The sequence below is a fragment of the Episyrphus balteatus genome, chromosome 1, assembly GCF_945859705.1.
Source record: "Episyrphus balteatus chromosome 1, idEpiBalt1.1, whole genome shotgun sequence".
NCBI classification, from domain to species: Eukaryota; Metazoa; Arthropoda; class Insecta; order Diptera; family Syrphidae; genus Episyrphus; species Episyrphus balteatus.
The window spans coordinates 19,576,840-19,590,440 of NC_079134.1; the positions used below are offsets into that span (position 1 = coordinate 19,576,840).

Consider the following 13,601-nt stretch of genomic DNA (forward strand, 5'->3'; position numbering starts at 1 on the left):
ACGGCTCGCGTACACCAAATCCGTCATCGGCCGAAGTATGTTCGGGCATTGTCGGCCGAACTCGGCCGATAGAACCAAGCACATAGAAAGAAAAGAGAGTGCGTACACCACTGAAAGCGACATCGTACGTTGACGTACGATGACGCCCGATAATAACCGATCAACCGGCATAATCCGAACTTGTTTGGATTTTTCGTCCGTTGTCGGATTGATTTATACAGAGATATTGCTAAAAGCCTTTTCTTTGCAAAAATTGGCGGTATAAACTTTGAAAAATATAAATTTCTTCAAAATATTCCATTAAAAACAATTATTATATGCACTTCAAGTTTCACAAAGTCAGACTACAGACCGGCAGCGCTGTCCTAGATCGGAAGCAGTGTATGCAGACTATCGTCCGAGAAAGTCGTCCGAGTAGTTCCGACCCGATGTCGGCCGATAATTCGGTTTTAGTGTACGCGAACGGTAAAGCTAACTAAAAAACAGAGTGAACTTATCAAAGAACTATAATACAATTAAAAGTCGTGATAAATATATGAAGTAATAACCGGTGCTACAAACAATGTTTAAAATTTCAAAACTTTCCGTTTTTTAACATTTTTTTGCTTTTAAATTAATTTTCTTTTGTTGCTCGATTACAATCATATCAAACGAGCTTTTTTTAATTTAAAGAAAAAATTCAATAAAAAATGACTATAAGAGAATTAAATTATAAAATGTTTAACCATTACATAGACGACATTATATTATAATAATGAAAGAGAACAATATAAACAATAAATTTCAATAAATCGTTTTTTATTTTATACCATTGTTTTACATATATCTTTTCGTCATAAACACTAATGATTTTTTTTTTTCATTTATGTGATCCATTTTGTCTGCTTGGCAAGAAAACGAGCAGAAATCTGTGCAAAGAACGTCGCAATGATCTTTTAATTTATATATTATATACATACATACCTATATTTAAAAAGTTTAAACATTTAAATACCTACAGTTTGAAGAAGAAGAAAGAAAAAGAAAGAAAAGTTATTCTAGTTTTATTGTATTTGTAGATTTTATCTTCATGGAAATTAGACTTATAATTTAAAATTATTCAAAATAAAACATGTATATGAATATATATTAGGATTTATATTAATTGCAAATAAAACCAGAAATAATAAATAAATAAAAAAAAACAAAAAACAAAAAGAAAATAGGAAACAAAACAAGATTATAGAAACGAACATGGAATACAATGATATTCAAAAAAATAAAATGCATGATACATGTAATACATAAATAAATTTAAAATTTCCCATTTTTACAAAATAATAAAGTAAAATTAAAAAAACAAACAAACAGACAACATAATGTGAAGTAGAACAACAACAACAAAATAAAAGAAACAAAAAAAAAAAAATTTAGAATTATTAAAAATCAAATGAAACATGAGATTTTTAAGTAATAACATTTTAGGCTTTAAGGAACTATTATTACAGTTATTATTATTATGAAATAAAAACAAAACAAAAAACATTAAAAAAACGTAATAAAAAAATTCAATAATGATGATTGTATGACCCAAGGTTTTAAAAGAACTACAATGCAAAATTAAATTAATAAAAAAAAATTAAAATAATAAAATGAACAACGTATGAATATAGATTATAAATAAGAATCTATATAGATATGTTTTCATTTAGTTCTCTCGTTTTATTTCATGCCAGGTTCATAGGTTTATTTTATTGAAATTGAAGGGATATTTCACTGTTTGTGAACTTCGGGCGAAAAGTTGTTGATGAATTTTTATTCTCAACTATTTTTCAGACAAAATGTAAAAAAATTATAGTTTTTTTTGTTTCCACATGAAAAAAAATTCCAATTTAAATGTATAGCTTTTTATTTTACCGATGTAACGTGAAGAATTTGAGAGCTTATAAATCTTGTGAAGCTGAGAAAAAACTAATTCGAAAAATTAAATTTAAATGCATTTCCCTAATATGAGCTCCGGACGAAAAGATGTTCACTTTCGAAAATTCCTCACTTTTCACTTTAATTTTAGTTCCATTCCTGGCGAACAAAATTAATATCTGTGGAAAAACTTTCCTGGGGACGACATAACAAAAAAAATTTTAAAATTGCAAGCGGAATAAAAATTTCGAATGCAACTCAGAAAGGTCTAATCAGTTCATTGTTCATGTTCATTGTCAATTTTAATTCTGATTTTATGATGAATTATTTAATTGATTTAAATGCATCGATATCGGGGGAAGGTGGATGTTCTGTGCCATGTAATTCACAAATTCAATTACGAAGTGAAAGATGAATGTTTTAACCTCATTGTGCAGGATGGAATATGTCGCAAGTTTTATCACTTGGTTATTTAAATTTAGAAATCTACTAACAATTACAAGCAAAATTCAAACTTAATGTGATCAAAAAGTAAAAAAATATATAGGGACTTAACTGTTCTTCGGGAATTTCTTTCCATGTTGTCAATACATAACACTTCAGTTGGTATTCTGATTCTGATAGCAGTGTTAGAACAAATGTATAAGAAGAAAGTAAACAGAAAATTGTGTTAGGTATTTTATAATACTTGACCTTGACTGTAGAAGATGATTGCATAAATATTTACCCTTTTATGTGCTAAACGAGAGAGCAAATTTTTATCAAATTGCTCTGTTAAAGTAGCTGTAAAAAATAAATTCATTTGTTTTGAATTTGTGTTGTTCGGAATTGTAAATTTTGGTTTTAGTTGAGTGTTTTGAAGTACGAGTCTTATGTATGTTTCTGTATTAAAAAAAAAAAGGAAGTAAATTAGAGACAAACAAACTTTGCTTTATATTAATAAAGATTATTAAAATCATATTGCATATGTATGTCACTAATTTTATATTGGAGGTATCTTGCCTTGCATGCCGGTTTGATCCTGAAAAATGTGATTGGCGGGAGAGTGATTTTATGTGATTTTTGAGGTAAGTTATAGAATATCAAAACAAAAAAATTATGATTTTTGTTTAGCATGTTTGCGTTAATTTTCAGCTTTAAATTATTTCAAAACAATTATTTAAATATATATAAACCAAAGGGTTCAAGCTTAAAAAGATAAGTCATTTGGTTTCATCTACAATGAAAAAAAGAAAAGAAACGAACAAATAAATGTTGTTAAAAAAATTAAACTCCAAAAAATAATTTCAAAGATATTTTTTTTAGGACCAAAACTAACGGTACTCCTCAAAAACTAGTTTTAAATTAAATGCTTTTCATGTTTGGTCTAAATTATATATTCCGTATTATTTTACGTTTTTTTTAATCCAAATCAGTAGTGGAAAACTGGGATTTTGAAATTGCATAAGTAGTTTGGCAATAAAAAATTAAACGGTGATGTAATTCGACGCCAAAAGTCCTAAAATACGCGTTTTTGACCTGTTAATACTCAAATATTTCAAAATTGTGACTTGCCAGTAATTTTTTGACTTCGGATTTAGAATCAGCACATAAAAATCCTATAGAAAAGTATGGTATAGTTCAAGCTCTATTTTCGTTGCCGACCAATGTAATTTGAACAAGTTTCTACCGGAAAAATTAAATTACACTTTTCCCCTATTGTGAGTTCCGATAGAAAAGTTGTTCACTTTTGAAAAGCTCCCCATGTGTTCTTTTAAACATTAAATTTTGTTCTAAAAAAGAAGATAAAAACTATACGTTCAAAAATATTTAAAAAAATTGGTTGAGTTCTTTACGAATTATATAATTTTTGTCAATATTGCGTGAAAGAAATTAAACCGAAATCGTAAGTGCCGTTTCCGAGAATATTTCTTACCCAAACTAAGTTGTTAGAAAAACAACAAAAAAGAACTCTTAACATAGGCACAGGCCGACGACGAACTGCATTACGAAAACCCAACTTTGTAACTTTTTTTTATTTAGGAACGATAAAAGTTAACTATTGTTACCAATAACATCGGTGCGAAAAAAAAACTTCTGGTGCATTTCTTTTTGAGAATAAGAAACTATTTTTATCACCTTTATATTTCAAAATTCTGAAACTAAGATGCAATTTAAACATCAACATTTGCATTTAGTAGCATCAACAGTCACAAAGTTATTTTTAAATTTAACTGACACTTATATCTGTTTCCGGTTCCCTCTAACAGTTTCAAGCGCCATCTTCATCACAAACAATGTTTTACATTCTTTCCGGATATGGTAAGCAAAACTGAATACATCCATACATTTATGTTTAGTTCTTTCTGAAACAGTTACACATTTTACTTACATCCTAATAAGAATTTTATTATTTTTTTTATTTGACAAAAATTTCAACTTTTATCAAATTTTAAGGTATGAAATATCATAATCAATAAATTTTATTCTCAATTTAATATAAAGAGACTTTCCATACCGAACAAAATCAAACTACCCAGAAACTATTAAAATGGCCATTGACATGAATTTGATTTCACTGAAAGACGGTGGCAGATTTGCAATGAGTTGGCTTGCAGGAACAAATCCCAAAGCTCTTCGTTCAAATTTCCAGCGTCATAATATATATTCAGTAGATGTTACAAAAGTATGGTAAGGTTAAGTGTTTTATAATAAACAATCGGCTCTGTTAAAATTTTGTTTGTAGTGAAGAAATGATAAAATCGGTCAAAACGAAAGAAGATAAAATTTCATTTCGAATTTTGTATAGATTATGCTTTGGAACAATTCATATTTATGCTGAACAAGTACAACATTTGTATGGTAAATAAATTACATTACCATCTTTTTACTTAATCTATTTGAATCTTTTTTTTTTTCTAGATGTCACTTTGAACTTTGTCTGTTTCAATACATTTGTATTGAAGCAATACTCCCGCAAAAGGCATAGGTAAGTGAGAAAAACTCTCCTAATTTTTTTTTTTGTGACCCGAAGGGTTGTGCTTTAACTTAAGCTCAAAAAATAACAATATTAGGGAACCCGGCTGAACAGCTCCGATTTTGATGATCTTTTTTTTCAAACATCAGTAATTAAAAATACTTTAACCTCAATAGGTTAAAAATTGCCGCTGTTTATTTTTGATTGATTGATTGATTTCACTGGCCAACAAAATTGAACTTTTTTTTGCCACAAGAGCCAAGATATACTTTTCTAAAGGTTTTTGATGTGCTGAACTCGAATCTAAAGTCAGGAAAATTTGATTGGCCTCCCTTTTTGAGATATTACCGTTATAAAATGCTAAGATATTCTTCTTTGAAAAACTGTTTAAATTTTCCCGATATCTCTTTAGTATGCCAAAGAGAAACTAAATTTAATCTAAAGTTTAAGTTCCTGGTCATAAATTTTTGCCACAAGAACCAAAATATACGTTTCTAGAGGTTTTTGGGTCGCTAAACTCGAATCCGCAATCAGAAAAATTCTATTAGCTTCCGTTCTTGAAATATAACCGTTATAAAAAAAAACCTGTTTTTTGCATTTTATAACGGTAATATTTCAAGAATAGAGGCCAATAGAATTTTTCTGATTGCGGATTCGAGTTCAGCAAATCAAAAACCTTTAGAAAAGTATATTTTGGTTCTTGTGGCAAAAACTTTGTTGAACAGTGTTTTTTAAATTTAATTGAAGATTTTTAGGAACAAAAAATTTTGTCTTCAAAAATGTTGCTCAAATTTCATAAATTAATTGATACCAAAAGATTGTCTAGGAATTAAGACAACAAAATATATGGGGACAATCTTCCATCGATTAAGCGATAGATGCAATTTTCTCACAAATTAACGGCAACACTTACAATATTTAAATATACTTTTTTAAAAAGTTAGGAATTTATTCCTATTTGTAAAATAAAAAACTAAGTTAATTAAATGTAGCGTTTTTGAAAAACTGGTCCTCAAACTCAGAATTTTGAAAAAAAAAAAAAAAATATATCGAAAGAATGTTAACATGTTGTTTTTATAACTTTTTTGTTGGCCATATTAATTGTTATTTGAATTCATTAAATGAAATGTCAATATGTACTATGTATTTCAGTTTATGAAAAAAATTAAAAAGTATTTAATTTTCGAAGAACTTTTTTTAATAGAAGTTTTTGAAAAAAAGTTGCTTTTTTTTTCCGAAGTTAACATTTCAATATAAAGTTATTTTTGCTTCATTCAACAGTCCATATTGTAAAAGGTTAAATAGTGAAAGTTTGAAGGTCTTATTTGTCAAAGTCTTAGAGAAAATCAATTATTTCAACACAAAAATTCAGTTTTTGTTAAAAAAATATAGTAGTTTTTTTTTTTAAACTGTAATATAATATCACCTTTTCCTCTTCAGAATTCAACTAATAAATATTTATGGCCAAAAATAAAAAAAAAGAAAAGTTTGTAAAAAAGTCATTAAAAATTTTTTTAATAACATTTTTTTCAAAATTATGAGTCTGAGGACCATTTTACAAAAACTCTTAATTAAATTTAGTGGATTTGAATTTAACAGATATGAATAAGCTTCTAGCTTGCTAAATTTTATAATATTTTTAAATATTAATGGTTTTGCCGTTGTGTTCAAAATATTTTGTTTTGTGTTTAAAGTTAGTTTGTGAGAAAATTGCATTTATCGCTTAAACGATGGAAGGTCCCTTAATCCTATGTATTTTTATTCCTTAGATAACCTAGAGAATCTTTTGGTATCATTTAATTTATGTAATTTAAGCAAAAAAAAAAACTGGTTTTGTAAAAAAGATTTTAATTTTAAAAAAACATTACAGCGACATAAGCAATTTTTAACCTATAGAGGTAAAATTACTTTTAATTACCAACGTTTGAAAAAAAAAAATCACCAAAATCAGAGATGTTCGGCCGGGTTCGCTAATAATTTGATTTAGTTACTCCACTAGTGATGGAAATACGAACTTGTAAACATTTAATAATGTATTTGAATCTTGTATATAGCTCGGCAGTTCCTAATCCTGACAATTCAAACAGCAAGAGAATTCGTTTAACATCATGTGATGATTTGGATATTTCAAGTCTTTTAATAGAATCGGAAATATTTAACAATTACACTGAAGATAAATTTCAATTTCCCAATCAAGTGGTTAGAAATATTTTTAAGAAAATTTAAAACAATAGAAATTGTTAATAGTTTTATATTTTTCTTTTAATGCAGGGTCACAATATCAATAGGAAACAAAATACATCAACATGTATTCAAATTAAACAAATAACAATAAAACATGTTAGTTGGGATGAGCCAATGCCAGAAGATGAAGACACATTTGGAGATGCATCACAAGATGAAAGAAGTTTTCTTTTATCGGGATTAGATGGTAAATTTATTTTATTTTAATTGGATTCCTAAAATTACGTTGAAAAATAATATTTCTTCTAACAAAAACCGTTAAAAACACTCTTCGTCAAATGATTTTTTTTGGATAAGGACTAATAGAATTAACTTGATATAATGGGGTATTTGGTTTTACGCACTTTTAAGTTTCCCAATAGTATTTGGGTCTATCTATAGTATCTTGTAGGTCTTTCGCGTATTACCTAATTGTTACATATTTCTTGTCTACAACAGATAACTCTATGCCTCCTTTAAAAAATGTCCCACTTTTTTCGGACTCCGTTTATTTTGAAACAATATTTTATGACAAAAACAAAGTTTTAAAAAAATGTGTCCTTCGTTGGGGAAAAATTGATTTTTCATAAAAAAATTATGAAACTTCAAAACAAATTTTTTAAAAAATTTTTTCTTAATTTAAAAATTATTATTAAATGATTTTTGTACAAAAAATTTCATTGAAATCAATTAAGTTGTACTATAATAGTAAACAGTCAGCTCGTAAATACACAACTTATGATACCTCTTTCATAAAAATTACGGGACAATCTACTATACAGGCTTAAATTTTGGGTCCATTTCAAAAAAACTTTAAGAAATGACTTTGCAACGTTTTTAAAGCGTATTTAGTAAAATTCATGGAGTTAAACACCATTTTATCTGTTTCTTTGATTTATGTTTACAGATAGTCTAAGAAGATCTTGCAGTCAGAAACGGAAGGTAAACCTACAAAAATAGTACATACATATAATAAATTTACTTAAACAAATATTTTCATTTAGATGTCTTATACACCTGAGTGTTCATCGCTCAAAAGATCACGGTGTAAGTTTTTTTTAGTAAGAAAAGAATAAAAATTAATAATATAAACTCTTCTGCTACTTTGATTAGTTACAAATGAATCAATAGATGATGTTCGCTATGTTCCGTCAAGTCAAAATGATACGATGTCTGAAGTTGATCTGTAGGTTTTAAACACAGAAGTGAAATTAAATGATTGCATTTTCTTAATTTCAATATCTATTTATTTTCAGCGAATCCATAAACCAAACAAATCAAGAATCTGAGAAGAACACTATTGATTTCAATGACAAGTAATACTTGGATTAAAATTTTATAAAATAAATTCATTTTTTTTTTTGTTAATTTAGTGACATTACACAAATTGATTTTGAATCAACACGCGTAGATGCCTCCTCAAAAAATCAACCATCAAACTACGAAACATCAAACAATCAAACCGATTTTTATGGATTTGAGGTAACTTAAATTCAAATAACCTCCAATTGTTTTAAATTTTTACTCATTTTAATTTAAGGATTCAAATGATACTCCCTTACCTGATATGTTACAAGAATATATCAGCAGAACTGATGAAGACAATGTTGTGGACAATATCAGTAGAATTGACTCGCCCATTTCTAGTTTTTCTATTTCGAATGAGAATACTAGAAATACCGTTTTCTCAGGGAAAAAACGAAAGCGGTCAGAAATTGTTATTGACACCTTTACCCAAATTCCAAAGCCAGATTTGGATGATATTTTAAAATATTGTTTTGACATTGTATGTTTTGAATGTAAATATTTTCTTATGTAACAATCTAGTAAAGCTTGTTTTAAATTTAAGGATAAGGGAGAACATATAGCTTCAACTAAAAAACCAAGGATTCCAATAGTATTAAATAAACGAATCATAAGCCCAAGGCAAGTTCCTTTCTAGTATACTACAGACCTTCAAAACTAATAATAATAATTTTTGTTTAAAGATTTCAAAGTGATAAATTGCTCACACGTTTCAATAAAAATGTGAAACTTCGATTGCAGCAAAATCATGATTATAATCGAAGGCTTATTGTTGAAGAAATTCTAGATGATGCTTATGATGAGTTCAAAAATTTGTTTAAAATAAAAGAAACGTATGGTGAATCAAGAAGAAGACAAAAGCGTGAAAATGAAACTAATGTTGAAAAATTGAAGCAGTCATTGCGATCAGATGAAAACAACAAGATCATTATTGATGATAATAATAATAATAATAGTACCGTTATTAATGATGCTAACAATAATATTCTGGTTGAAGAAGAACTTCCACCAAATAGTTTTCAAGTTGAATTAAATGCTGATAACCATTATGAGTCTCAGAAAATTGGTTTAACATTAAACTGTTCATTAGATGAGGTATGTTTTTATGTATTATATATTTTACAACTTCTATTTATGTTTTTGTATTCTAAATAATACATATTTAAGCAAGTTTGTATTTAAGTGTGTTTTTTCTAAAATATTTTAGATTTTTTTTTATTGTTTTTTTAAAAAGGCTCAGATGAAATGCAAATCTTTTTTACAATGATACTTTTAATACTTCCTGAAAGAGGGATAGTCCTCAAAAATAATTTTGAGGGTAAAAGTTTGATTTGTAGACAAAATTTCTGATACACAGTGGCTCGTTTATGCAAAAGTGGTGACATCATTTGTTTTCATAACTCATAAATTCGTTGAATTAACTAAAGCTTGGAGCTACAATTTTATTCAAATAATATTTAAAACAATCTGTCGTTAATCTGAAAGCCAAACTTTAACATATGCAAAGCGAAACACAAATTATATCTATCATTTTAAATAAATAGTTTTTTATCATCTGCACATTTTGAAACTCCATTTAGGGAGCAAATTGTAACGATATTCTTTTAAGTGTTATGATTTTTGCAACCAAAAAAGTCAAAACTGTCTATTGTGACGCAAGGTAATTAATTTTGAAAGATACATTTTGCTAAGCCGACAAAAGGTGTAAAAGAAATGTTCTACATACGCCACATTGTCCACTTTTGTTTAAACTTTAAAAAATAGATAGATAAGTCGTTACCGTCAAATTACAATTACTGGAATTGTATTTGTTTATGACATTTCTATAAAATAAAGAGTCGAAATAATAGTTATGAACCTTATTAGAAAAAAAAAACTGTATTGAACTTTTGAATTACTAACATGGCTTCTAAATTTTTATTTTTGGCTTTTTTATTAGCACTTTGTACTTAACAGACTTAAAAGATTTTATTTTTTACGATTGCATAACATATGACGATTTTTAACTTCTATAAATAAATGGTTAGTTTGGATCTTAAACATCTTAAAGCCTAAGCTAAGTGTTTTGTGTAATTATTGTATTGTTTTATTTCCCAGATCAATCCATTTGATATTTCCTTCAATTTCCCATTGGAAGCTGAAACTCAAAGGTAAACTAAACAAAAATTCAAACTATAAAGTTGAACAAATAAAATCTAAAAACGATTGAATCAGTCATCTCAAAAACCTCATATATCACAGAATCATTTTTGCAGGAGTCTAAAAAAAATGTTTCATCCATAACCACTTACATACCTACTTTATTTAGCTCACAAAATTATTTAAAATTCAAATTTTTGTGAATGAAGCAATTTTTAATAACTCCTGAAAAAAAAAAAATGTATACTGTGACTTATAAGATTTTTTTAAACTACCAATTAAATTGAAAACTTGTTCTAGATCTGAATGGGGAAAAGAAGGAATTATGACCAAACTTCTATTTGCTTGGTTATCAGAAGATAACATTGTTAATATGAAATCAATTATCACCGGTGCAAGTCGTATAAATGCAGCTTTAGCATTTCATACTTTATTAGGTAAGAAGTTTTCTAAATAAGATTGCATCCAATTAAAAAAAAATATTTCCTCCTCCACAGATCTTGCTGGTCAAAACTACATCGAAATAGTAAAAGATGAAACAAATTCAATTGAATCAATCAAAATGGGTCCAGAAACAATCAAAAAAATAAATCAATCCTGTTGTGAGTGAGTGAATTTTAAAATTACAAAAAGTGTTTTTTTCTGTTAATTTATTTTGTTAATTAAATTCTAAAAAAATTAATTAAATAAAGAATTTCATTTCTTTTTTTAAATGCCTATCTGTTGGGCAAGACCTGTATAAATGTGCAAGGTAATGAAACCGATTCCAGCTGCGGTCAATGCCTTAAATGCTATCGTTGTCCAAATGCCCAAAGCAAGAACACTTAATAGTCCTTCCAGCCAGACACCCTTGAAGACAGTTGCAACCAACAAAAATGTTACCAAAGGCTTAAGTTTTTTGTTCAAATCATGACGAGTGAATAGCCAGATTAAAGTGGCTGTAGAAATGTGTTGAATCTAAAAGATTAATAGCAAGATAAAGTAGATAAGATTTTGATGGGGTTATGAAAATCTTACCAATAGAACGTTTGATTCTAAACATTTTTGAATGTATTGCCAACTGAATTCAGCTCCTCGAGCTCCAACCCACAACATAAGACCACGTGAAAGGATGACTTCGGCTGCAGCCCATCCCAAACCGGCAGTTATAAGTTTGCTATGACCTTTTCCAGGGATTCTCGAGAGAATCACTGCAAAACCAAGCAAATCAGCGATATCTACACTACAACGAAGGAGTTCCTAGGATTTGGAAAAAAAGATGTCTATAACACTCCTAAAAAGACTTAATAATGATCTTACAGAAAGAAAAACGAAGTCTCCAGTGGAAGTGAGAGTTTCCGAATCAAAGAATGTTGCTAAAACCAACATTTTACAAAGTTGTGTGAAAATGTATATTCCACCAGCTTGAATGCATTTCCAAAAGGCTCCATATTCTGACCTAAATTATATTTTTATTTTAATTAAATTCTTGGGAAGGAAAACATGAGGGTTAAAGTTGAAAAAAAAAATGATTCTCTTCACTTACAATCCAGAATATTTATAAGTCATATAATATGGCACATAAACTAATGCTATACAATTACCAAAATGATATAAAGTCATTTTTTAACTTAAGTTTTATTGATTATAAACTTAATTTAATTAATAACTAAATCGCGAAGTCGAAGTGAAAATTTTTTACTTCAATTCAGGCGGCAGTAATAAATTTTTGTGAGAAATTTTTTTTTTTCAGGTGATGGGTGAATGTGAAACGTCACTTGTGTCAGTAATAAAAAGTGACAGTTTAGTTTTTTAACAGTAGCGGCATTCAAAATGAACTCGTGAGGTACTTGTAGTAGATTTTTTTTATTGATGGAAAATTTGAATTTACATGTGGACTATTGAGTTTATTGCTTAGAAAATTGCTAGGAAAGTGCTTGATTTACTACCATCTTCAAAGGAATGAGGCTACTGATCTACAATCCATTGTGGATACTACGTCCATTGAATATCCCTCACACATACGTAATTACTTAAGTGCCGGGCTACACGGTGATTTTTCATTCTACTCACCAAGTTGTAGGCAAGAGGGGTCAGGATTTTCCTTTTGTTGACGTTTGTTCCTAGAAAATGTTAATTGGAACGTAATTGGACACAACACTGTGTAGCCACGGCAAAGTAATGCACGAGGTTAGAAGAAAATTGAGAGTCGCGAGTTGGAACGTGGGTAGTATGAACGGCCGAAGCTGTGAATTAGAAGAGATGATGAAGAGGAGGCGAGTGGACATCTTGTGCGTCCAAGAAACCAAGTGGCGAAACACTGGAAACAGAGCCTGTTTCTTAGACGTCAAGACAAAACAATACAAGATGTTCTACTACGGAACAGAACAAGGTAGAAACGGAATCGGTGTCATCCTTGCGGAAAAGCTTCTTGGAAGCGTTTTGGCCATTTCGAAGTCCAGTGACCGATTGATGTCTCTTAAACTGGTGATGGAAGGAAAGGTGTGGAATATAGTCAGTGCATATGCTCCCCAAATTGGATGTGAGCAGGTGGAAAAAGATGCATTCTGGCTAGACTTCCACAACCTCATTAAAGACATCCCAAAGGAAGAGCTTTTGTTTGTGGGTGGAGATTTAAATGGACATGTAGGGAACGGCAACGAAGACTATGAGGACTGCCATGGTGGCCTTGGATTCGGAGCTAGAAACCCTCCTGGCGAAGAAATTCTAAGCATGTGCAGGTCACATGGTCTTATAGTGTTGAATACCATGTTCATTAAACAAAGCCGACACCTTATCACTTATAGCAGCGGTGGAAATGAAACACAGATCGACTACCATCTGGTATCTAGTTTCATGAAGCCGCTAGTGAAAGACTGCAAAGTGATATTAGGAGAAGCGATCGCCCAGCAACACCGTCTCCTACTGACAGAATTTTTTATGGAGACGAAGGCGGCAAACAAACAAAGAGAGGCTACCGGAGGTATCAAGTGGTACAACCTGGAGAAGGAAAAAGGCGATGCATTCATCTCTGTTATGAGAAATTATCTGTGCGAAACCACCAGCAGATTACAAAACGAAGAGTGCAGAGTACAAAATA

At 29.2% G+C, this 13,601-nt stretch overlaps 2 protein-coding genes across 4 annotated transcripts; one reads left to right on the plus strand and one right to left on the minus strand.

The window, feature by feature from the left end:
- Nucleotides 1–2,808: 2,808 nt before the first annotated feature.
- Nucleotides 2,809–11,181, plus strand: LOC129913124 (myb-like protein D). Of its 3 annotated transcripts, XM_055991649.1 has the most exons (18): nt 2,809–2,966; nt 4,149–4,200; nt 4,384–4,569; nt 4,625–4,740; nt 4,801–4,867; nt 6,910–7,054; nt 7,127–7,286; nt 7,986–8,020; nt 8,083–8,125; nt 8,192–8,264; nt 8,335–8,394; nt 8,452–8,560; nt 8,619–8,864; nt 8,928–9,004; nt 9,067–9,478; nt 10,481–10,533; nt 10,823–10,959; nt 11,020–11,181. In XM_055991649.1, exons 3-18 carry the CDS (start codon nt 4,430–4,432, stop codon nt 11,130–11,132), a joined length of 1,986 nt encoding a protein of 661 aa, XP_055847624.1. In that variant the 5' UTR covers nt 2,809–2,966; nt 4,149–4,200; nt 4,384–4,429; the 3' UTR covers nt 11,133–11,181. The 3 variants fall into 3 exon arrangements, with proteins under 3 accessions (XP_055847624.1, XP_055847614.1, XP_055847632.1); XM_055991639.1 differs by lacking the exon at nt 4,149–4,200; XM_055991657.1 differs by lacking the exons at nt 2,809–2,966; nt 4,149–4,200 and adding an exon at nt 4,272–4,335.
- On the minus strand, nt 11,018–12,236 carry LOC129913136 (BOS complex subunit TMEM147). The gene is made up of 4 exons (XM_055991668.1): nt 12,048–12,236; nt 11,822–11,960; nt 11,540–11,761; nt 11,018–11,479 (listed from the first exon to the last, which is right to left on the minus strand). Exons 1-4 carry the CDS (start codon nt 12,122–12,124, stop codon nt 11,231–11,233), a joined length of 687 nt encoding a protein of 228 aa, XP_055847643.1. The 5' UTR covers nt 12,125–12,236; the 3' UTR covers nt 11,018–11,230.
- Between the last annotated feature and the right edge of the window lie 1,365 nt (nt 12,237–13,601).